The 25188-nt window shown below is 37.9% G+C and overlaps 1 protein-coding gene across 7 annotated transcripts in view; it reads left to right on the forward strand.

Moving 5' to 3' along the window:
• Positions 1-25188, forward strand: part of L3MBTL3 (L3MBTL histone methyl-lysine binding protein 3) — a 109204-nt gene that overhangs the window by 46420 nt on the left and 37596 nt on the right. For all 7 annotated transcript variants that reach the window (XM_036248674.1, XM_036248671.1, XM_036248673.1 and 4 more), the window contains 6 exons: positions 913-1004; positions 3427-3578; positions 12875-12951; positions 17403-17488; positions 19633-19743; positions 23487-23601. In XM_036248674.1, the coding sequence (XP_036104567.1) occupies positions 913-1004; positions 3427-3578; positions 12875-12951; positions 17403-17488; positions 19633-19743; positions 23487-23601 (633 nt within the window). The remainder of the gene's footprint in view (positions 1-912; positions 1005-3426; positions 3579-12874; positions 12952-17402; positions 17489-19632; positions 19744-23486; positions 23602-25188) is intronic.

Below are 25188 nucleotides of genomic sequence, written 5' to 3' on the forward strand. Positions count from 1 at the left end.
GCTGGGGATCAAACTGCAACCGAGGTATGTGCCCTTGACCGGAATTGAATTTTGATGGAAGTAAGAGACAGCACTTGAGCAGATAAAATAAGATGCTAGATCTACTTTTTTAAGGAAAAGTTGATTTTATCAACATTAAACATGAAATTGTGAAAATTAAGGCAAGGACATTTCCTTTATTGTAACTTACCAACACGCTTACCTCATAAACTATCAGTCCTGTGGTGATAGGCCAAAAATATTGAATCTGTTTTACTACTGTTTTCCAACTTTCCTTTTTTAATTTTTTTAAATTTTTAAATGCTCACCTGAGAACATGCTTAGAGAGAGGAAGGAGTGAGGGGGAAGAGAGAGAGAGAAAGAGAAACTCTGATTGGTTGCTTTCTATGTGTCCCAACCAGGGATCAAACCCCCAACCCAGGTAGTGCCCTGACTGGGAATCAAATCAGCATCCTTTTGGTGCATGGGACAACGCTCCAACCAACTGAGCCCCTCTGGCTGGGCTTCCCATGTGTTCTTGCAAGTTAGTCTCCTGAAATAGAACATTGAGGAGAAAGTGAAGAGTTCGGCTACTCCAGATGGCTAGCCTAAGGAGTTCTACCTAACTACTGATAGAAACGGTCAGGGCATAAAAAGAAGCACACCTGATTGTAATATATATTTGCTTCCTTACAACTTTTCTTTGTATCCATTACTATTTATTCAGAATTGGAAAAACAATATAATTTGTTGTAAATAAGCACCACCTGTTGTATAAAAATGCATGGTTATAAATTATGATTTAAATTTTGTCTGTTAAAAAAACTTGTTCTGATTTTGGCATGTTCGAGTTACAGATAGAAATGGGAATAGAAAACTAAGTGTGAGATATTTTTTAATACTTTACTAAGTCTGTCTGTGTGTGCTGACTAGGTTATAAAGAAGAAGAATTTAATTGGCAGAGTTATCTGAAGACATGCAAAGCTCAGGCTGCTCCCAAGTCACTGTTTGAGAATCAGAATATAGTAAGTACCTCCTCAACACTTTTTCTTTCAAACAAGGTGGCTGTTGAGTGTTTCATAGGATAAATTACAAGTGATAGCAAGAAACTATAACAAATTTTATTGCTTTGATAGATAGACACTTACCTTAACTAAACTTTAAAATTAGCTTAAAATCTTCAGAAGTAAATGTCTGTTTAGAAATAGAAGTAAATATCTATTTCATAGCTATATCATGGTTATCTTTTTTTTTTTTTTTTTAATTGAATGGTAGAAGGCAATATCCTGCAAAATGCAGGTGTAATTTACAATTAAGGTGCATAAAAAGCTAAATTGATGGGAGACTTGATTGTCACTGTCATTGTTAGGAGTGCTGTTCCAGTGGGCTTCACAGTGAGAGCCCTGTTTAGATTTGCATGCTAGAGACTGATATACTTCATGCCAGCTCCTAGCTTTATTTTCAGTATAAAGCATGATGCGGATGTGTGTGTATTTTCTCCTTCTTGACCTTTATTACTACTTTCCATTACCGTTGGCATCTGAAGAGGCCTCATACCTTATATTCTTCTTCCTGGCCCAAGTTCTGATCAAATTGTAAAGAATAGAGAGCATGCAGGTAGAAAACCAGAATATTGTCCTAGTGACTGATAAGGACTCATTTGCATGGCTTAGATCTGCTGTCAAATGAGCTTCTTGATTCTGAGCCCTAGAATTAAAGAGATTTACTGGCCCTTCCTGCCCCATTACTCAAACCCAGGAGGGTTGGACCAGGGCACATATACCCTCCCACAAGGACAGCCTGGCCACGGAGGATCTCAGTGGAAATCATACACTCTGTAGTCCAGCTTACATTTAACAGTACGACCTGTTCCTTCTTCCAGATTCACCAGTCAGGTAACAGCAAGTGAGAATGTGGAAGAAGAGACAGTAATGTTTCAGCAACAGTCCCTCTGTAGGAAAATAAATGTGAAGATTAGGGAAAAATGTTCTCCAGTCCAAATGCCCTCCATTTGGGAAATGATTATAACCAGTTATTTTGAGCATCAGTGTGATGGCTAAAAGATTTCTCTGATCAAATTAATCATAAGCCAGGTCCAGTTAGAGAACTGAAGGGGTGTGTGTTTGTGTAGGTAGCTAATAGAAATAAAATGAGCCAGGTTAATATTTTAAAGCATCTTAATTAAGAGGGTAGCTTAATTGCTGGAATGTAAATACTGCATTGTTGGTAGGTGTTCTCTGTGAAGACAAGGCCAGCGAGGTGGAAAACTCAGTGCCCTGCTTTGCTCTTACTGCTCCAAGTTTCCTAACGAGTTCTCTGACGAGACTTCATTCAGAAATTCAATCAGCTGCCTTGAACCGTCTTCTTAAATTCTGTGCTTTGCTAACACACAACTTAATCTTGGGCTGTGTAACTGGTATCTAAGAAGCAATTAATTTTTGTATTTCTAGATTTCCCTACCTTAAAACACTCAAATATTTATGGTCAGAACTCTGATAAACAATGTCATGACTTACAAGTATACTAAAGATGTCTTTGTAGCATTAGTGATGCTTCTTCAATTCTGGCAGCACTTGATTCTAACATTTCCAGGTACATGGCCACCTACACGTTTCTGACAACAGCAGTATACTTACAGTAAAAAGAGAGACAGTGTCTGTTTTGCTTAAAGTAATTAGAATAGTATCAGTTTTCTTCAGTCTGGACAGAAGAATTCTTTTAGACGGGCTGAAGTACTGTGATTGACATAACGGATGTCCAAGTACACTTCTCAGAGATTAGGATATTTTTCCTCACAAAAGGGTATAAGGAATGTTTACATTTCACTGCACCTCCAGCACCAAATTTTATTGAATTTTTTATTATCTTAGTTCCATGGCCCAGATGGCTGATAATCTGGATTTCCTTATATTACAAACTGTTTTTGAGTGGCTGTATATATTAACAGCCAGTTCGTTTATGAAGATGACCTACTTTCGATATTCTTTTGAGAGATCTTTGCAGATGTGGGAGTGAATTTGTCCTGACTCATACACATTTTTAACTTGATTAAGTGCATATTTTATGTGAAATAATTTTTATTATTAACTCTGTAATCAAGGAAGAGAAAAACAGAAAGGGAACTTAACTGGTGAATAAAACTTGCCTAACTTGTACAGGCATTTAAGGTACCAAAACACATGTTAATATTAATTAAACCATACAAGGCTGTGAGTGTTTTAGTTTTGAGTTCCACATAGTTGATTGGAACAGTTAATTGGGTGTAGCAACAGGGCATTTTTCTTACTGCTGCTCGTTGGAAAACGACCCTGCTGTAGAACTGGAACATGATGCTCAAATGATGTGAATCCAGCTGACGGATGCCAGGCGTTCAAGCAGAGGGGCAGAGGGTGTGGGGCTCGCTGCTAAGTGTGTGCTTATCCCTAATTAAATCTGTATGTTTCATAGACAGTGATCCCATCAGGCTTTCGAGTTGGAATGAAGCTTGAAGCTGTAGACAAAAAGAACCCTGCATTTATCTGTGTTGCTACGGTAACAGATATGGTGGACAATCGGTTCCTGGTACATTTTGACAACTGGGATGAGAGCTATGACTATTGGTGAGACGTTTTCCCATTGCGGTGTGTGCTTTTTCTAATTTAGTGTTTACCTAAGTAAACCAGATACATGTTTTAAAAGCAGGTATGATGCAAAGCTTAGAACAGAAAATAAGAGTGCGGCCCCACCCTTTCCCACTTCGTATTTTTAACTTTTTACCTATTCCATGCAGGATGTATGTCTAAATAATACCTTTCAGTTCTACTTAGTAATTTGTCCTTTAGTTGACTTGCTGCTGTGGGGTGCAGTTCCCAGTAAATGTTCCCTGTGAGGCACGTGCAGACACAACGCCCCCTCCATCTTGGGTGTCATCCCTTATTATTATTATTTTTTTTTTTCCTTTGTTGATTTTAGAGAGAAAGGAAGGAAGAGGGAGAGAGAGAAACATTGATGAGAGAGAACATTGACTGGCCGTCTCCTGCATGCCTCCCACTGGGGATCGGGCCCAAACCTGAGCGTGTGCCCTGACTGGGAATTGAACCGGTGACCTCTTGATGCATGGGTCAGCGTTCAACCACTGAGCCACACCAGCTGGGCTTACCCTTTATTTTTTAGAAAAATATTTTCATCTGTCTCTCATATTTTTATGTCTGGTAGCTAATTTAACCATTATAATAACTGAATACAATCATATTAATTGAGGAATATTGTTCTTAATCCTTACTGTATTTTGATATACTACATAAAGTAGTAGGAGAAATGTATTATAAAGTTGTAAAATCATTCTAATAGCTGCTATATTTTGATTATGTAATTGAAATAATGATTTTCCATATCTAATTCATGTTCACTGATCACTACAGTTCAGTTTCCTGATGAAAGGCATTTCTGAAGTGTTTTGTTCCTTCTAGAGAAAACTTGCAATGAGAGCGTTTTATTTATTTATTTACTTACTGATTTTTTAGAGGGAGAGGAAGGGAGAGATAGAAACATCAATGTGGGAGAGAAACATCAGTCAGCTGCCTCCTGCACGCCCCCTACTGGGAATCAAACCCGCAAACTGGGCATGAGCCCTGACTGGAAATCGAACTGGGACCTCTCTCCATGGGATGACACTCAGTCCACGGAGTATACCAGCCAGGCGTAATGAGAACATTTTAGAAGTGATAGATATTATAAAACAGGACTGTTATGGTATCAACTGAATATGAATTTATATAAATGTTACAGAATTTCAGGGAAGCTTGTTTCCTAACCTTACTTTTAGTGTATATATATTTAAATGTTCAGTAGACCCATCAATAATTTGCTTTACTTCTCAAATTGAGTTCTTAAACACTTATCGGGTTTTACTTGCATTATTTAAAAAGAGAGACATTGAAAGTCATTTGCTATTCAATTTTAAAAAGCCTTTTTTATTATATGTTACATATCCTTTTTACAGAACTTTTAAAATGTAGATAAGTAATTCTATGATTATATCACAGAGTCAAGTACATTTGAACATTTTAGTGTGTTTTTCCTCAGCTCTTTTCTGCAAAGCATAATTTTTCCTCCTGGGATTTCTTTTTATTCAGTTTGCAATAAAAACATTTGTTGAAATACTGACCATTTCAAGCATATACCCAAGTAGAGTAATTGAGTAACCCTCCTGCAGCCATTACACAGACTCAGCAATTACCAATGTATATCCAGTCTTGTCTTCTCTGTACCCTTCTCTTAAAGTCCCAACTCTAGGATTGTTCTAAAGCACATTCCAGATATCATAGTATTTCATTTGTGAATATTTTAGTATGTATTCTCTAAAGATAAGGATTCTTTTTTAAACATATATAATTATAAATGATGCAATGTTACTAACATATTTAAACATTCTCCCCAGTTGTCTTGGGTTTTGTTTTTGCTTGATGGTTTTCGGTCCAAATGAGGTACACACTGTGACTGCTTTGATGTGCCTCTCGATCTCTTTTAATGTATAGACTCCTACTCCTCTCCATCTTTTCCTTCTCCTTGTAACTATTACGGGAGAAACCAGATTGTTTGTCCTGTTGAGTCTCCTACAGTCTGGGTTTGCTGATTGAATCCTCGTCATATTGCTTACCATGTTCTTCTGTTCCTCATGTTCCCTGTAAATTGGTGGTTTTGTTTCATTTTATTTATTTATTTTAAATTTTTTTCTTCATTGATTTTAGAGAGAGGAAGGGAGAGGGAGACAGAGATAGAAATGTTAATGAGAGAGGACATTGATTGACCACCTCCTGCATGCCCTCCACTGGGGATCCAGCCCACAACCTGGGCATGTGCCTGACCAGGAATCGAATAAGCGACCTCTTGGTGCATGGGTTGACGCTCAACCACTGAGCTATACCAGCCATACTTTGTTTCATTTTAAATTATCTGTACCTATCTTGAGTGAGTGAATGGATGAGAAAACTATAAATTTAGAAATACTATCAATCTGTCTGTCCCTTCTGGATCAGACATGTGTCTTCCCACCTGTGTTTGATGTGCCATGATGATGGCCGCACAGTGTGGTGACTGGGATCTAGTCTTTTTATTAAGAAATAATATTTTAAAGCAATCATTGGGGGGATGAGCAAAAAAGGAAAAAAAGCTTGGACCCATGGACATGGACAACAGTGTGGTGATTGTGGGGGGCGTAGGTGGAAGAGGGCATAGAGGGGATAAATGGTGATGGAAAACAAAATACATTTTTTTAAAAAAGAATTTGTTGAAATGGGAGCTTTTGTTTTTAAAGCTTTGATTTATTTAGGGAGAGTGGTTTTGTTTTTTAGCTTTTGCCTGATTTAAACAAAATGGGTGAATGTTTAGTTATTCTTGTGGTCTTACAAGTATGACAGGGTTTTACAAGTGTAAGTTGTCTATTTGACATAAGATCTGTGTTCTTTCTAAACAGACTTCTGGAAAATAGTGATGAGGAGTCCAGAAGAATTTGTCACAGTCATTTTTCTTTGATGCCAGCTACCTGGAGAGTAGGAAGGATCCTGGGTTCTTTTTTAGAAAGAGCAGAGAAACAAGTGATCTCTTTTAGCTCTGATTTTGTACTTTCATGAGCACAAAATAATCATTTTTAGGATGGAATGTACTTTGAGGATTTATGCTTCTAACTATTTACATGGAATTCAATTCATGTTAATTGTCAGAGAAAGCATGCAATGTGTTCCCTTCATCAGAATGCAATTAAGGCACATTGAAAATTGCTTAAGTGCACTGGAATTTCTCCAGCCTTATTAAATATTATGTTCTTTGATCTTTGAATTTTGGAATGGTTTTTTCCTGCATACATTACTTACTTAGGTATGTAATTGAGGTTACAAATTGGATTGCCTTTTCCAATTTAAAATAGTTTGGAAATGAGATTTTTTCCCTTTGAATTGGATAGTGATTTTATCTCTTTACCTTCGTGGAAATACTACATGTTTAGTTGCAACAACATTTTTCTTCCTTTCTAAGAGGAACGCTACGTAGGAGTAAAATGTATGCAACGTTGAAACAGTTTTTTAATAAAAGGAAAATAGTATATATTAGAATAAAAACTGGTTTACCTGTGAGTTTCCTCTGTACTGTTGTTACTGGTAGTTGGTAACTGTTTAAGGCTGTCCCCTTGATAGTCATTGGCTTTAGGAATCATCCTAAGTATCACAGAATACTGAACTGGAAAAGACTTTAAGCATGTGGAAAGCCATCACGGTGTAGGTGCCGGGTCCTCCCAGGCAGTGGGCAGTCTCTTTCCCTCACCATCTTCCAGCTGCCTGAGGGTTGGGCTCCTCACTGAGCCAGTGAGAAGGGGTCACCCCCTCTGCTCCCCTAGGCACTGGGAAGGAATGTAACTTTAAAGAAATGTTATTTTCATGTGGCCTTGTCTTTTGGGAACCAAGAAAGCATGAAAACAGGACTTAGGACTTAGCTGACCGTTGAGTCGAAAGACCTAAACGAACGTATAAGGTTATAAGCCGTCTTTGAATTTCAGTCTTGTGTCCCCGTGAGTCAGGGCAGAAAATCAGCAAAGAGGTCTATGGAAAAGAGAAGCACCGAGTTAATGCGTTAGAACAAACCTGGGGCGGGGCTTTTTACTGAGTGTATTTAAGTGTACTGTGGACATTTTTCTTTAGATGTGAAACTCTTTCACATTTACATATTGAGAGTAACAGTAATTTTATGTGTGTCCTCAGAGTAACATTGAAAAATTTGCAGTGTGTTGTCAGTATCTTAGGTACTGCCAAAGGTAACAGGTTTGTTACCCTCTGTTAAATTTGGAAGCAACCCTTGGTGCTGGTGATGAGTTACAGAGGTGAAAGGAATCTAGGTAGCTCTGCACTTCAGTCCTGAGGGGCTCAGGATCTGGGGTTACACACCACCTCTGTCTGGGCTGCAGGATGGATGGGGTTAGAGCGTAATTATTAGAACTTGCTGTCTGTCCCAGCACAGGGAAGGCAGGACTGACCGACTCACTGGAGAGTTCTTCAGGAAGGCTTCTTGGAGGACATGGGATTTGTGCTAGACCTTGAAGGATGATAGGAATTGGTACTTAGATGTTAGCATGGAATTTTCCTGGCCTAGGAAAGCTTGTGTTTAAGGCCGAGGTGAGGGTGGGGGAGCAAACAAGGGTATGTTTGGGAAAGGGCAGCCATTCTATTTAGTTAAGTGACTTTTTTTAATCCTCACCCGAGGACATTTTTGCATTTATCTTCAGATAGATCGGGAGGGAGAGAGGGAGGAAGAGAGAGAGAGAGACATCTATGTGAGAGAGACATATCCAGTAGTTGCCACCCACACGACCCCAACTGGGTCGGGGATAAACTGCAACCGAGGTACATGCCCTCAGCGGGAACCGAACCTGGGACTCTTTGGACTGCGGGCCGATGCTCTAATCGCTGAGACAAACCGGCCAGGGCTCAGTTAAATGACTTAACTCTTAAGCATCAGTTGCCTCCTTTACAAAAAGGATTAATAATAATACCTATCTCACAGGGGGATGTGAGGGTTGAAATAAGAGTTTTAGAAGCAGAAAACAATTTGCAAAAGGTAAAGAGATGACTGTGAGGGACATCAAGCAGCTGAAGTTTGGTGCTCAAGGGAACAGGGAATTTTTATTGCTTGAGGGGGAGTCAGCCTCTGAGGAGAGTTTCCTGCACAGAGTCTGAGCCTGGTTACAGGTCACGCTGTGGAGGGACAGAGAGGAGAGCCCTGGCTGGTGTGGCTCAGTTGGTTGGGTGTCTTCCCGCGCACTGAAAGGTTTCGGGTTTGATGGTCCAAGTTGCAGGACTCAGTCCCTGGTGGGGGCCGTGCAGGAGGCAGCTGATCCATGTGTGCTCTCACGTGGATGGTTCTCTCTCTCCCTTTCCCCTCCTCTCTCTCTAAAATCAATAAAAATATTTTTTTTTTTAAAGAAGAAGGGAGATATTTAAGACTGAATAATTGGGGATACCAGGTCCCATTGGAGGGGCTAACCTTGGGAAGGAATCAGCTCTTTGTCTGCCCGGAGAAAATGAAGAAATGGAAGGAAAACCGACTAGAGCAATGGGATGGCATCTCCTCTGTCTTTTCCACGTGGTCACTGTGTTTGCGAACATTGGGTGTTAAGCGTGAAGGAGATGCACAGTACTGAAAGCAGCTCCTGTAGGGAACGGGGTTGGAAATGAATTAGGGGTGAAGGAGGGCTAGACGACTGAGCCTGATGAGGTTCAGGGTTTCGGAGTAGAACAGAGTGGTGAGGCCCTGAAGAGTTAGCCCCTGGTGGAAGCCAGAGCGTGTGGCGCTGGAACACGAAGGGACAGAGTCGCCTGCTCTGGGTTTAGGGAGTGGGAAAGGCCCAGTGTCCTGTTTGTTCAGAAGCTAAGCCATTATTGCTTGAAATGAAGGCTTTGATGTTCTCCTTATGTAAGTGTCTTGAAACGTTTTTGTTTGGTTGGTTGGTTATTTTTGTTTTGTTTTGTTTTTTTGAGGGGAGTGGTCTCTCTGCCTAGATCTGAAGAGCCCAGCGTTTGTGTGCATTAGTTTTATTTAGTGTTTGGCTGTGTCGATAAAACCAGGATTTTTTTCTTTTCAACCCGAGGCCTTGGTGAAATCACTTGACCTCTTTCTGTCTCCATGAAATGAAGATCTTAATGTCTGTTCACCTTATCCTTTTAGAATAAGCATGGATTTTTCATGAATTATTATTTCCATTATTATCTATCAATCTAGGTCTGACTGAATCGTAGCAACCTTCATTCATGATTAATTTGCAATTAACTTGTGAAGTGGACTTAAATTTTTTTTGAAGTGGATTTCTTTTACGATGCACTTAAAAACCCAAAAGCAAGAAAGGAGGGGTACAGTGATGGATAATTTGCCAGACTTTTTACCATTAGCTGTTCTGCATTGTATTTCTTCGTTGTTACATTTCTGCTTTTGAACACTAGATGGGACTAAGAGATGACTCGTGTTACAATAGTAGCAGGATTTCACAGCATTCCAACTTCTGAATGAATCCTGTCCCTTTATTAAGAGAGTATAAGTAAACTAGATAAAAATAGGGCTGTTTTTATTTTCTCTATTGGTGTGGCTTTCTTGTTTGTTTTTAATGGTGACTTCAATCAGTATTTCAATAATATTAAAATTTTATATAAGATTAGATAATAAAGGGGTGAGTGGTCAAAATATGCCACAGTATTTTTCTTAATTGCAATTTATAGAGAAATCTAATAAAAATAAAAAGAAGTAGTAATATCTGATGCTCTTTAATCACCATGAGCCTGGCAGATAATTATAAAAAGTTCTTGATAATTTTATTAGTTTGAGAAGAAAAAGAAATTAAACAAATTGTTACATATTTGTTTTGTTTGTTTGTTTTTTCATTTTAAGTGAGCCCTATAGGAACTAACAGCTGTCCCTAAAATAAAGGCACCGCATCTTTACTAATCATAACCAAATGATTGTCTAGGAAAAGAATAGTATAGCTGGAAATGGAGCTCTCCATTGCTCGGTTTATACAACTTATACCAATGCATCTTAAGGAATTGTGTATTAAAATATCTTTTATGAAAATATATATTGTGAGAAATGTCCCAGTTGCTGTATGAATTTGGTGTTGACCTAACCCTGCTGGTTTTCCTCTTACATTTCTAAAATGACGTACAGATATACATGTAATCCTAACTTATAGATTAAGAAAAATAATAGTGTGTTTTGGAGGGAATGGGAGGGGATGAGTAGGAGTTAAGTGAAGAAAGGAAGAAACCTTTCAATATAAATAAATTTATAGATATTTTCTATTGAAATAATTTTGAGAACAATCAGTGTTGGGGTTACATAAACTCACCTATTACCCTTCAGGGTTGTTCACTTAGAAAGGGTGATCTGGAAGGCTAAGACTATATGTTAATGTCATTCACTTCAAACTTTTCTCAGTAAGTTCTTTGTTTTCACTACATGTAAGACTTTTTATTCACCAGAAATTCCAACTCTGTTACCTTTCTGGCTTTCTGCCTTCTAGATCCCATCTAGAAGGCTATGTTGAGATCCCTGATCTTTGAGAATGGACTCAACAGATCTAATTGTAAAGCAAGACTAGACTCCTTGGCATCCTTTAAATCACCATTTCCTAGTGTGTTCTGCAGACATTTGTGTTTCACATGATGTTTAGTGGGTTACCCACCAAAGTAGCATTTCACAGTGAAATATCTTTAGGACATGCTAGCTGAAACCATTAGAAACTGGTTTGTTTATAGTATAACGTCACAGTTTAATATGCTAACGATGTATTCTGTAAACCTCTTAAGAAGATGTGTTTTCGGAAAATGTTTTGACTTTGATTTTTCTGTTTTTTACTTCATTGTGCCTATTATCTTTGAGAACACAGATGGGAAATATTCTGCCAACTTTTTAAAAAGATATTAATTGCAGCATGCCTATATATTTTGTAATACTATTCTAATCACTCCCTTGTATATTGTGTTTGCTTGGCAAAATCCCAACTCTGGTTGCATCCAGCTTTCTGCCTACTGTATACACGCCTGTGCCTGAACAGTTGAATACACAGCTGGAGAAAGACAGAGCATGTGCCCTGGCTGGTTTGGCTCAGCGGTTAGAGCGTTGGCCTGCGGTCCAGAGAGACCCAGGTTCGGTTCCCGCTAAGGGCACGTACCTCGGTTGCAGTTTGTCCCCAGTCCTGGTTGGTCGCGTGGGTGGCAGCCACTCGATGTGTCCCTTTCACGTTGATGTTTCTCTCTCTCTCTCTCTCTCTCTCTCTTCCTCTCCCTCCCTCCCACTCTCTATCTGAACAACAAATGGAAAAAATGTCCTCAGGTGAGGATTAAAAAAAAAGAAGAAAGAGCATGCTGATCAGCCTGACTTCACCCTTAGTTCTGCCCCATAATCCTGCTACGATCCTCGTCTAGTCTTACAGGCCACATATTTCACTCCGTTGTTTCCCCCCTCAAATTTCTCACACCCCCTTTTCTATTCTCTCACTCAGCTGATAACCTTGCTTACTATTTCACTGAGAAAAAAGATGATCGGGAAAGATGTCCATATGTTTCCAACATCTTGTCTGCTGGTACCTTCCTGGTCTCTGCCCATAGACAGACCCTTCCCTGTAACTATGGGTGACGCACCCCCACACTCACAGGATTCCGTTCCCTCTGTTCGAGTCAGTGCTTCCTTCGGCATCAGTTGGTCATCGCTCTCCGTTGAAGTATTCCTTCCAGTCCTCAAGCAGAGCAGGGGTTTTTGTTTGTTTTAAAAGCTGTTGCAGTCCTAGCACCTAGAATGAATGGTGCCCTAATCATGGCAGTTGTTCAGCAGATATTTCTTGAATAAATGAAGTCGAATTTCTCATCCTTTCAAAAACATTTTATTTTGAAGTCATTCTAAACTTCAAGTTTGTAAAACAGTACAGAGCATTTCCATATGTGCCTCCCCCCAACTTCCCCTGAACATTTCCCAGCTAAAAAAAAAGCCTTTCCTTTCGCTCTCTAATGTCTCATGTGTCTGCTTCCTTCAAGAACAGAGCTCCTTAAACATGTTTTCTCTGCTGGCTGTCTCCATCTTTTCTTCTTCCTTTTTTCCTAAACTCACTCTACTCAGGGGTTTGCCCTTTCCTATCCCCAACTCAAAACAGCTCTTACAGGGATACTGCCAATGACATAAACATCGATAAATGCATTGATCAGTTCTTCATATTAATATATTGGGTGAGTGAAAGATTCTTTGGTTTATCAATTATATTTTCAGGCAAGATCAATTGTAATAAGTTGTTCACAGTCTCTAAATAAAATAATATATATATATTTTTTTACTTGTATTTGACAATTTATGCTGATAATTACAAGTGTTCAATTGATATCATCTACAGGTGTGAAGCATCCAGTCCACACATCCATCCCGTCGGTTGGTGTAAGGAACATAGAAGAGCCCTTATTACTCCTCCAGGTTTGTGTGTAGTGCATGTCTAATGTTATTCACACATATCAGAAGTCAGCAGACGTTTTCTGTAGAGGGCCAGATAGTAAATATGTTTTGACTTTGTAGGCTGTAGTCTCTCTCACAACCATTCAACTGAGGTGAAATACAAAAGCTGCCTTAGACAGGATGTAATTGAATGAGCACAGTTGTATTGCAGTAAAACTTGATTTGCAGAGAGAGGCAGCCATCCTGCTGGTGATAGTTTGCTGACCCAAGATGCACCTGGAAGCTTTGGCTTAGTCCCTAATGGAGTCTCCACTTTTGTCTTCTATAGAAAAATAGGAAGTTCTGTTTTAGAAGATTTTTCGTTTCTTAAGTTGAAGTTCATTTCTAGCTAGACTTTATATTAATACACATTTAAATATATCGTCTGACCATAGAAGTGAATGGTCTAAGGCTTTCATGAGTCTAGAGAAATGGACACATGGCCCAGCATTTGTGGATGGAGCTGGACTGGACGTGTCGAGGTCCAGTGTTTACACAGTATTCACACTTAAGTGAGAACTTGAAGCTTCAGACTTCTTTTCCTAGATCAGAACTCGCACATTCACTCTTCATTTTTCTGTTGTGATTCCTGGTTCCAAAGTAGATTTGGCAGCTTTTTACTAGTAATACCTCTCTGTTCTCTGAAGTTTTCAGGTACTTCAGCTATTTGCCTTTGGCCTGTTGCCTTCTTAGCTTATCTGCTCTTTCTTTCACAGGGAACAGTATAACTACTGATAAATAGTCTCCTTGTCTTATGTCACTGTAAGCTTATCTTCATGTGCTAAAGAACATATTCTGTGACTTCATCATAATAAAGACCTTGAGTTTCTGAACATCACTGTTGTAAGGTGCATGACTACTGCCGATTCAAAGAGGCAGGGTCGTCAGCTGCCAACATGTCACTTGGCTGTAGGTGGCTGCTGTGGATAGTCATGCGAGTAGTGAAGGCAGCTGTTACCACAGGAGAGGATGGCTCCTTGGTGTGCTAGAAGCTGTTTGGTGGATGTTGTCCGCAGCATGAAAGTAGCAGAGACTCAGCTTGGAGCTTCTGATACTTGTCTCTTTGCATCCGAACAGCTGGTTCTGTTTTTAGGCTCATCCTAGTTCCTTGTTACTGTATCTCAGTTAGTGCCTGCACATTAGCTTACTCGGGACCAGCCATTCCTGTGATGGGTGAGGTGAATCCCTTCCACTTCCTGAGTTCTCTCATGTGTTAAGGGACAAAAGCCTCTGTCCTTTACTGATTGACAGAGCTGTTTTGAAGATGCAAGAATATTGACATAAACCATAAAGCATTAAAGCTAAGTACTAACAGCTTTATGGTCCAAATGGGGTGCTGCCTGGAAGACGTCTACTCAGTCCTGAGTCCTGTGACTTAACGTAATGCTGTGAGCTGTGAATTATGGTTGCGACCGTCCCATCTACATTGCTGTGAGGATTCCTTTAGGTTCCCCAATTTGATATCGATCTCTTTTTTTCTTACCACCTTTTTGGCCATGATCAGGGATCCGGTAAATAAACCGAATTGGGCCCTGGCCGGTTTGGCTCAGCGGTTAGAGCGTCGGCCTGCGGTCCTGAGAGACCCGGGTTCGGTTCCCGCTAAGGGCACGTACCTCGGTTGCAGTTGTCCCCGGCCCTGGTTGGGTCATGTGGGTGGCAGCCACTCGATGTGTCCCTTCACGTCGATGTTTCTCTCTCTCTCTCCCTCCCACTCTGTCTGAACAAAAAATGGAAAAATATCCTCGGGTGAGGATAAAAAAAATGAATAAATAAACAGAATTGGTGAGCAACAGATTCCTGGTTATGTCTCCACAGCACTGAGTTCTGATGTGAAGCAAATACATCCTCCATCTCTGTTCATGGACTTTTTAATTCAGTAGCAAAGAAAATATGTAGCTTTTTGACACAGAATTGCATGTTACAAAGTAGCAAAACATACAACAGTGTGAATATAATCAGTGCCACTAACTCTATACCTAAAAATGGTTAAAATAGTAAATTTTATGTGATATATATTGTAACACATGCACAGTTTTTTTGCGGGAAGGGGGGGGGAGTTGTTTGTTTAAAACAAAACGAAAACCTTCCAAATAATGAGACTGGATTTTAGGGCCCGTACTGTTGTTACTCTAGTCCTTCGCTCCATGACAACCAGTGTTCTTTCTCGGGTCCCTTGCTGCTACGGGCAGATCCCGGTCTGCCAGGCAATTGCTGTCTGACACCCCTACTATTTTGTGGATCAGCCTCCTGAGCACTTGCTGGCCATGTTCATGTTCTGTCTAATCACGTAACGTATCTCCTGTTCTTATTCAAAAATTAAAGACTCCTTTTAAAATGATTATTTTGAATTATCCAAATTATATATTAAAACAAACTTTTAAAAAAAAGTTTAGAGTGAAAAGAGATAACCACTGTCATCTCTTAATAGTTTAGTAGTTGTCACTGGGTCTTTCCAGGGAAACCTTTTTGCCTCTGTGTACACACACGTGTGCTGTCAGCTTTAATGTTACTGTGCAAGGTGCGATTCTTACAAATATGTTGTAAAGTGTCTACACAAAAATCTTTGCATATTTACTCTTGAAAACTTTTATTTTGAAATAATTTTAAATGTACAGAAAGGCTGTAAGAATAGTACAGAATTTATCTATACCTTTGAACCATTGACCCATGCAGGTGTGTCAGTTGTATCAATGATGTCGTAGCAAAAGGATCAAACTTTGCCCTCGGTTTATAGCCCTCTGATCTCCCTCCATTACGCTGTCCTTCACCGTCATAACTTCAGTACGTTTGAGGATTCCAGATTGGTCTCTTTGTTTTGTAGAGTGTTACTTAATTTGAGTATGCCTGGTGTTTTCTCGTAATTAGACCCAGGTCATGCATTTTTGACAGAAAGCACAGAAACAATGCTATGTTCTCTTTATATCCTTTAAGTGGCACATGATACCAGTTTGTACCATTAATTGATCAAGATAGTGTTGTCTCGGCTTCTCTACCAATGTAGTTTTGTGTTTTTTTTTCTCTGTAATTATTTTATGGGGAGGTACTTTGAGATTGTGTAATTATCCTGTACTTCACCCCTGTGTCACTCACTGACTTTAGCATCTGTTGATATTTCTAGTGTGAATTATTATTCTGAAAGTTCTTAAATAGTAATGTTTCTTATTTTATTACTCCTTGTGTACATAATGAGTTGATGTTCTTAGGCAAAGAATAGCTTTCTCACCTTTCCGTTTATTAATTTAGTTTATTGATATTGGTGTGGATCCATAGATTACTGGTTCATTAATGGGTTACAATTCATTACTAGTATTATTTTCATGTCCAGATTTTCTGAGATTTGACTGGTTTCTCTATCCTTTTGACATACTCTTATACTTTTTTTTGAGAACTTCCTACTTTCTGGAACAGTTCAGCTTACCTTGTACTTTCCCTGACCCAGCCCTGAAGTCAGCTATTTTCCCCATCTTTCAGGTTCTTTTTACTAGAGAAGGACCTTTAGAAAGTAGGATCTGGACACTAGATGTGCTCATTGCCACTTGGTGTTGCTGCGTCCAGCTTCTCAGTGGACATAGGAAGTGTGTAAATATATAAAAGTTTATTCATATTTATTCTATGTAATTTATACATATTAAAAACCATGAATTTATATTATTAGCTCTAATTCATGTTCAACGCTACTGAGTTTTCCACTTTTCCCTAATTATACCTTTTCTTTTAATCAGTGAGAAATCTGGCTTCTGTTATTTCTGATATATTTACAGGTGTTTTTGCTCCCCTTTATGTAGTCAATTCCCCACTCTTCTGGGCTACTGTTAATGCCTGCTCAAGCCTACCTGGTGGATTTTAGACTCTGCAGGGAAGCACTCGGGGCATTGTATTGTTTTGTCATGTTTGTTTGTTTTCTCTAACAGAATGTTAATAGGTCTGAAATATTTCACATAGCATATACAAATCTATCTCATTCTTTTAAATAAATACTTTCTGTTTAATGTGTGATATATACTTTTTTGCACATTTCTATATTGATGGTCATTTAATTGTTTTTACATTTTCATATTTACAAACAATGGTGCATTGTCTTTGTACACATATATGAGAATTTCCTAGATTATTAGCAGTAAAATTGTTAGATTACAGGGTATTTATGTTAGTGTGTTTGTGTGTATCTTTTGTTGTACCACTATTCTTACCTGAGACTGTAAATTGTACATATACATATATATTAAACTTTCATTTAAAAGGAAAATCATGATCAAGATAAGAACAATTTTATTATTACAAATAGTTCTGAATATATAAGTAGTTTAAAGTTATGTGTAATAAGAAATAACTTTCTACATTATAATGATAGCATTTCATAATATTATAGGTCAGTTTGTGGTTCTCACTATCATTTTGGTTAAACCTAACAGGATTTAATTTTTCTTTCTTAGGATATCCAAATGTGAAACATTTTTCTTGGGATAAATACTTAGAAGAAACTAATTCTTTACCTGCTCCTGCAAGAGCTTTCAAAGTGGTAAGAGACTATATTTTACAATATTGGATTGATTTATGTTGGTGATAATGTTCATTCATTGAAATTTAAGAACAGAAAGACATAGAACGGGTGAACTGGAATAGGAATGGGAGGGAAGCAGAAAACAAAAATGACATTTCTGAATTTTTATAATTTTGAAAGTCAAATAGTTCCTGGGGTTTTGTTTTTGGCATCTGAAAACTACTTCCATTTGGACTTCAAATCTCCTTGGAAAATAATTCTGCTTGAGTCTGTGTGGAGTCAGTTGTTTGTACAGCAAACTTCTCTTTTTTTCAGCTAGACATTCTTTTTTTAAATTGATTCCAGAGAGAGGAAGGGAGGGAGGGAGGGGACGGAGAGAGTGAGAAAAAGAAACATTGACACGAGAGAAAAACATTGATTGGTTGCCTCCTGCACATGCCTCAACTAGGGATCAAACCTGCAGCCTGAGTATGTGCCCTGACATTGTTTTCTCATGTAAATTATATCCAATAATTCCTTTGAATTTGTTAATGGCAAGCTGAGGTGCTATTTTTTTTTAATAAATTTTCTTTATTGATTTTAGAGAGAGAGGAAGGGAGAGGGAGAGAGATACAGAAACATCAGTGAGAGAACATCGGTTGGCCACCTTCTGCATGCCCCCCACTGGGGATTGGGCCCACAACCTAGGCTTGCGCCCTTACCAGGAATCGAAACAGTGACCTCTTGGTGCATGGGTCAGTGCTCAACCACTGAGCCACACCAGCCAGGCTGAAATGCTATTTTTATTTCGTTGCTATAAATTAGCATGTTTAATTACCACAATGCAAGGTCATCTGCTTTTATAATAGTATCTTTCTAAACTTAGGTCATTGTTTCTTGCATATGAAGATTGGAAGTAAACCTCATTTCTGTGTAAGGGAAGAATAAGAAATGAAATATATTTTTAAATTTTTTCCATCTCAGACAACTTGCTTTATAATTTTTACTTTCCATGAATTTAAAGGAAAAGAAAGATATATTCAATATAATTTTTTTTTTTTTTTTTACTGTGACATGATTAGTCTACTATAAACAATACTTTAAATGATCCTTTGGTGTATAATTTGCTAGAACTTTCAATGATAGATTTAATTAGTAGGTATGAACCCAAATATATAAAAAAAAGAACATCATAAATTTTAAAGAAAAACCTATATTACATGAAAAAGCCATATCAAAAAATGTGTGTGATTCCATCTGATAAAGAATTCAGAATTTGAAAGTGCAGCATGTTTAGACTTACGCCATATTTATGAATTTTTATCTATCTCTCTAACTTGAGCTTAGACCAGTACAAAGAACTGCATTGCACTTTGCTTTGAACTGCATAAACTTACATCAGGATCAGTCTGCATGTCTAATGTCACGTTGATATCAGAGAGAAAACCAAGATTGCTCTAGTTTGGCTTCTAGCTGCCGTATTGATTATTTTGTATCCTGTACATTATTTTTACACTTAATTTTCGGAGAAACACTCTTTTATTATGTGAAGTTAAGATACTTGCCTAGCATACCAAATAATTACCTTTTGTTGCCTTAGCTTTTTCAGAGGTTTATAGTTTTCCACTGAGTAGTGAGGTATAGGTCCTCATTCTCATTCCTGTTCTTACTAGAGTGATTCTGTCTTGCATGGTTTGACTGCTAATTTTCTTCTTTCAGAGCTGTCTTTTGCTTTTTGCTTTCATTACTACCTTTAATTTTTGTTTTAATTCTGCCATTTTAATGTTCTCTCTTTTTAAAAATAGTTTTCATGCTTGTTGATTTTTGCCAAGGTACCTCCAACGAATAAGAAACAAATTTTCTCTTTCCTGTGGCTAGTCAAGTAGCCACAAGATTTTGAATTTCATCTTAAGATCTTTTGCTTTCTATTTGCTCCCATAGGCCAGGCGGCCAGGCTGTTTCTGTTGCCTAAGGGTTTGGCCATGTGATGTGGCATTGTGTGTTTGATAAAGGACAGTGAGGGCCAAAGCCACGCTCAGAAGTTGAGAGCTTGAGAGACTGGTTTTCTGAATGGCTCATCTTTTTTAATTCTTTTTTTTTTTTCTTCTATTTTTGTGACATAGAGTAGACCCTCACCTTCTCTTCCTCTTAATTTCACTGTGTAAAATTTTCTGTTACGGCAGAAACCTCCACATGGATTCCAGAAAAAGATGAAGCTGGAGGTCATAGACAAGAGAAACCCCGTGTTCATCAGAGTGGCAACAGTTGCAGACACAGACGATCACCGAATAAAAGTAAGCGCTTTCCGCTGTGCTTTGGCTTTGCCTTCTGTCGCAAGACGTCTTAGCTGAAACCTTCAGCCGATCTTTAATTTGTGAAGTCCTGTAATTAAATAAGTAAAACCACAGGAAGATGCTGTGCCTCTTCAGAAGTCAGTATTTGTCCAGTTTTTTTTTTCTTTAATCTATGTAAGTTTTTTCTTTAATTATGACTGACTTTTAATATGCCACATCTACTGTCTCCAAACACACTCTCACAGCAGTAAAAGTCAGTCGTAATTAAGAGAAGACTTCTTATGTGGATGCTAGAGATGTTTCCACTAAGTAGAATAACTCACTCTCCAGTAGTATGCTCTATTTTTTTTTTTTTAATTGAAGGTTAATATTATTTGATGGGGTATGTTAGATGTAGACCGTTCAGAGGATATCTTGCCTTTTAATACAGGACAAGTAAAGAGAAATGATTTTCCGAATAAAATCAGTGTTTGGTTAGAGTTGGGCTCATAAAAGCCAAGTACCTCTCCTGAAGGAAGCAGACGTCCGGGAAGATGGTTCGTTTGTCACGTCTGAGGGTGTTGAAGTGAAGTGTAGCGGCAGCTCCGGGGGAGTCGTCAGACCCCTTGTCTCTGTTTCTGGTTTCAGCAGTAAATTTGCTTGCAAACCAGAACAATGTGTGTTCTGCTTGCTTCGTGGGACCGTTTAGAATTTCTGTTAAGTATAACAATAGTTATAATCACAGCCAGATGTTAGATTTATATGGTGTTTTACAGGGTAACATTTGTGGTGATAACCATGTGGGAGATTTATGTTATTATCATTATTTTGTTGATGAGGCTGAGTCTCAGAAAGACTGTAAATGAATTCCGTATTAATTATGGGCAGTGGCAGAACTAGGTCACAGTCCTAAACTGTAGAAGTCCAAGTTTATGCTTTTTCAAAAATAATAATCACATCGTAACTGTCTTTAGTGAGATAATGTACGAGAAAATAAATCACAAAATAACATGAAAAACCTGTACAAATGTGGTATTTCTATAAAATAGACATTTTAATATTTAACTCATTACTTTTAACATTATATAATTACTTAACATTAGATTATTTTATAAATAATGGAAGATCTTTGTTAACCTTTTTCAGGTATATTTTCTTGTTACTTGTCTTTGGTAATAATGTAAGTCATAAAGCAATCAGAGTATTTTAGGACTAGAAGTATTTGTTTTTTAAATCTAGACCAGTTACCAAGGAAATGTAGATTTAAGCAAAATCTTATTTTTATAAATCAAATTAGTCAGAATTGGAGAAAAAGTACACAGCTGATAAAAAATATGAAGTGTTTCAGCCTTTGTGAAGAACAGTTTGGGGATAGGTATCAAAAGTTTTAGCATATTGTTCACCTTTTAATTCAAGAATTTTGGTCCTGGGAATTGATGTTAAGTGACTAACCAGAGGGAGTATGCAAAGATAAAATCTCCAAGGAGCGCCCTGGCCAGTTTTGCTCAGTGGTTAGAGCATCGGCCTGCTGTCCAGAGAGACCCAGGTTCAGTTCCCGCTAAGGGCACGTACCTCGGTTGTAGTTTGTCCCCGGCCCTGGTTGGGTCGTGTGGTTGGCAGCCACTCGATGTGTCTCTTTCACATCGATGTTTCTCTCTCTCTCTCTCTTCCTCTCTCTCCCTCCCACTCTACCTGAACAAAAAATGAAAAAATATCCTCGAGTGAGGATAAAAAAAACTCCAAGGAGAATACAGCAGTGCTCCTTATAGTATGTAACATTGGCAACAACCACAGTAGGATATGGTAAAAAAAAAAAGTTACTGTATAACTGTATGATGTTAAATATTTTAAAAGACTATTTCATATTGGCAAGTGAAAAATTTAAGTTTTTGTGTATGATGTCTGCAAATTTTTTTTTTTTAAAGAATATGTGTACAAGCAATCATGGAAACAAACATATCAAAATGATGGCTTCTCTTAGGGTGGGAGGATTATAAATGATTAAGTTTTTCTTTTTAATTATCTGGTTTTAGGAATACACGTTAACTTTTGTAATAAAATGTAGTCTGTGGGTTTTGATTCTAGGGTTAATTGATTGCTAAGCATGAGAAAGTGGATTATTTTCAAAGGATGTTATTTTGAGCCCGTATATATATGTACTTTAACAAGTCGAAGGTGTTCTGTTCTATCATTAATTATACCATAATTTATGTAGCCAGTCCCCTGATGGTGAGTACTCTGGTTGTTTTACACCACAAACAATGAATTGAGTTACTGAGATCCTCAAGTCAAAGATGATGTATTTTATAAGCGTTGATTGTTATTGCCAAATAACTTTCCTGAAATAGATCACCAATTAATACACTTATCAGAACAGCCATTTAATTTCATACTCATCAGCTGTAGTAATCACCAGAACTGAACATTTTTGGCAGGTTGAAAAGAGAAGAATGGCATCTTATGATTTTACTTTGTAGTTTTTTAGTTATAAGTGAATTTGATTACCTTTTTATATGTCTCCTTATCATTTATATTTATTTTTTTGTTTATAAACCATTTGTATATTATTTTCCATCCTTCTGTTGAGTTTCTGTCTTTTTGTGTTGATATGTGATGTTTTTACAAACTAAGGAACAGAGAGCTTTGTATGTGTAACAAAGGCGTTCTTGTGTTTCTAGGTCTTTCATCTCACTTGCAATGTTGCCACTCTGAAGTTTTACATTTTAATGTAGTCAAATTTATCACTCTTTTCTTTTATGGCTTTTGAGTGTGGAGTCTTGGTTATGAAGACTGTTCCACGCTACGATTACCGATACATTCACTCATGCATTCTTCTAGAATATTTATCGTTTGGTTTTTAATGTTTGAATTTTTTATCCTTCTGACATCTATTGTCTTGTAAGGAGTGAGAGATTCATGGACTTGAAGAAGGAAACCTAGATGGCAAACTTGATTTAAAAGTAAAATATACAGGGTGGGGCAAAAGTAGGTTTACAGTGTTTGTATGGAAAATAATATAATAGCTAATAAATAATAACACTAGAATAAACTGTTTCACGCACTCACAGCTGTGAACCTATTCTGCCACACCCTGTACATAGCCTGTCAGTATATACTTTCACCCTAAAAGGTAAAAAATATGTAATACTCAGTAGATATGTAGCTGGTTCTTTGTGATCGTGTCTGAAAGACCACCTGCGCTTTTACCTGGTGGCCAATAAAGGTGATAGCACTGAACTCTGTAAAACCTCTCTGAGAGATATTGTAATTGTTCATGAGAAAAAATATCTAAAAATGCATTCAATGTGGGGGGATATTTTGTAAACTGAGTATATTTAATACGGCATTGAATTTTTTAAAATCTTTTTTTGACATAATTCTAGGAGACTTGACATTTATACAGAAGGTCCTCCTCTCATTCTTGATTTATGCATTACTACAGTAATATTTGGGGGTGTTTGGTGTTGTTTCTATGAAGATATTAAATACTCAAGTTGCTCATCGGGAGATATATATATATAACATATCTGTAGCATCATTGCCCAAAAAGTTTCTTTGGCAAGACATTTATTGATGGGTAGATAATTTGAAGATAGGTCAGAGGTATGTCTTTCTCATAGTGTGGATGAAGTATTTTAAATAATTGAAAAATTTATTTGGCATTAAATCTATATATGAGTCGGAAGAGAATGAATGTGGTTACAATGGGCAGAACTTGTAGGAATTTTGAGACCTGAATTGCTTCGTTTCTGTTTCTGTACCAGGTTCACTTTGATGGCTGGGATAGTTGCTACGATTACTGGATAGATGCAGATTCTCCCGACATCCACCCCGTGGGCTGGTGCTCAAAAACCGGGCATCCTCTTCAGCCTCCTTTGAGTAAGAGACACAGCAGTAACAAAAAATGTTTTCGTTTTCTTGTGTAATGCTTAATATTTTCTTTTCCCTTACCTTTCTCTTCCCTACTGTCCTGTCTTCTCTATGTAATCCTTTTCCCCTCTGACTACATTTTAAATTACTTGTTAGCAAAATAAAAGAAAAAATTTAGTGTCTGAAAAAGTAAAGTGGGTATACACATTCTTTTAATTTTATTTAGAGGTAGTCATCACCTTTTAAAATTAGTATTGAATTTTTGGAAGACAATTTGCCAGACTACCAAAATTTAATGTATCATTGTCAGTATCCTAATAGTGAGTTTATACTATAGTTTTACAAAATGTTCTCATTGGGAGAAACTGGACAAAAGTGTAAAAGGTTTCTTCCTCTAGCCCTGGCCGGGTGGCTTCGTTGGTTGAGCATTGTCCCATATACCAAACGGTTGCCGCTCGATTCTGGGTCAGGGCACATGCTCAGGTTACGGGTTCAATTCCCAGATAGATGTGTATGGGAGACAACCAATCAATGTGTGTCTCTCTCTATCTCCCCTCTGTCTTGCTTTTTCTCTAAAATCAATAAAAACATGTTTTTTAAAGGACCTCCCTTTGTCCTTAATGACTGCATGCGAATCTACAATGACCTCAGTAAACATTTCAGTTTTTTTTTTATTTAGTTTTTTAAGACATGGTATTGGCTACAGTATGTTTGTTTGTTTGTTTGTTTATTTATTTATTTATTCATTTTTAATCCTCACCAGAGGACACTTTATGATATTTTGTTCAGATAGAGTGGGAGGGAGAGAGAGAGAGAAACATTGACGTGAAAGGGACACATCGAGTGGTCGCCACCCATACGACCCAACCAGGGCAACTGAGGTGCGTGCCCTTAGCGGGAACCGAACCCAGGTCTTTCTGTACCACAGGCCAGTGCTCTAACCGCTGAGCCCAACCGGCCAGGGCGACAGTATGTTTAATATAACAAAACTTGGAGACAGATATTGGTGAAATAAATTGTGGTGCGCTCGTGCCACAGATACTGTGCAGCAGTTATCAACACCGTTACTGTTGAGATCCAAAGATTTCTGAGACATGGTCTTCAACTCAAAGACCAAAGAAGAATGTTTCAGAATACTACACATTTATGTTGTCCTTTTTATGTGGCAAAATAACACACACACCAAACTTGATGCATGTATCAGATGCTTAGAACAGCATCTAGGAGGGCACACGTTAGCAAGGTGAGGGTATGAAATGCGGAGGGCGGGCGGCTTGAATCGGTCTAACTGTTCTGTCTCCAGGGTGTTTGAAGTTTTAACAGTATGAGGTTCACATATTAATTATGTTATTTACTTGAGAAATTTGTTTAGAATCTGCTCATTAAATCAGATTAGACATCTCTGGAATTTGTGACCTTTTGAAAGGGTCTTAGACGACAGTTGACTATTTCACTATTGAAGAAAGACACATAATGTGAACAGAATCATCCAGGAGCACCTTTAGAAGTATAGACTTTTAAGATATTTATAATTTTATAGGATATGTCTCTTGTTTTTGTTTATGTGTATTGATTCAAAATTGGATTTTCAGGAAT

Source organism: Molossus molossus, unplaced genomic scaffold (assembly GCF_014108415.1).
Source record: "Molossus molossus isolate mMolMol1 unplaced genomic scaffold, mMolMol1.p scaffold_m16_p_8, whole genome shotgun sequence".
NCBI classification, from domain to species: domain Eukaryota; kingdom Metazoa; phylum Chordata; class Mammalia; order Chiroptera; family Molossidae; genus Molossus; species Molossus molossus.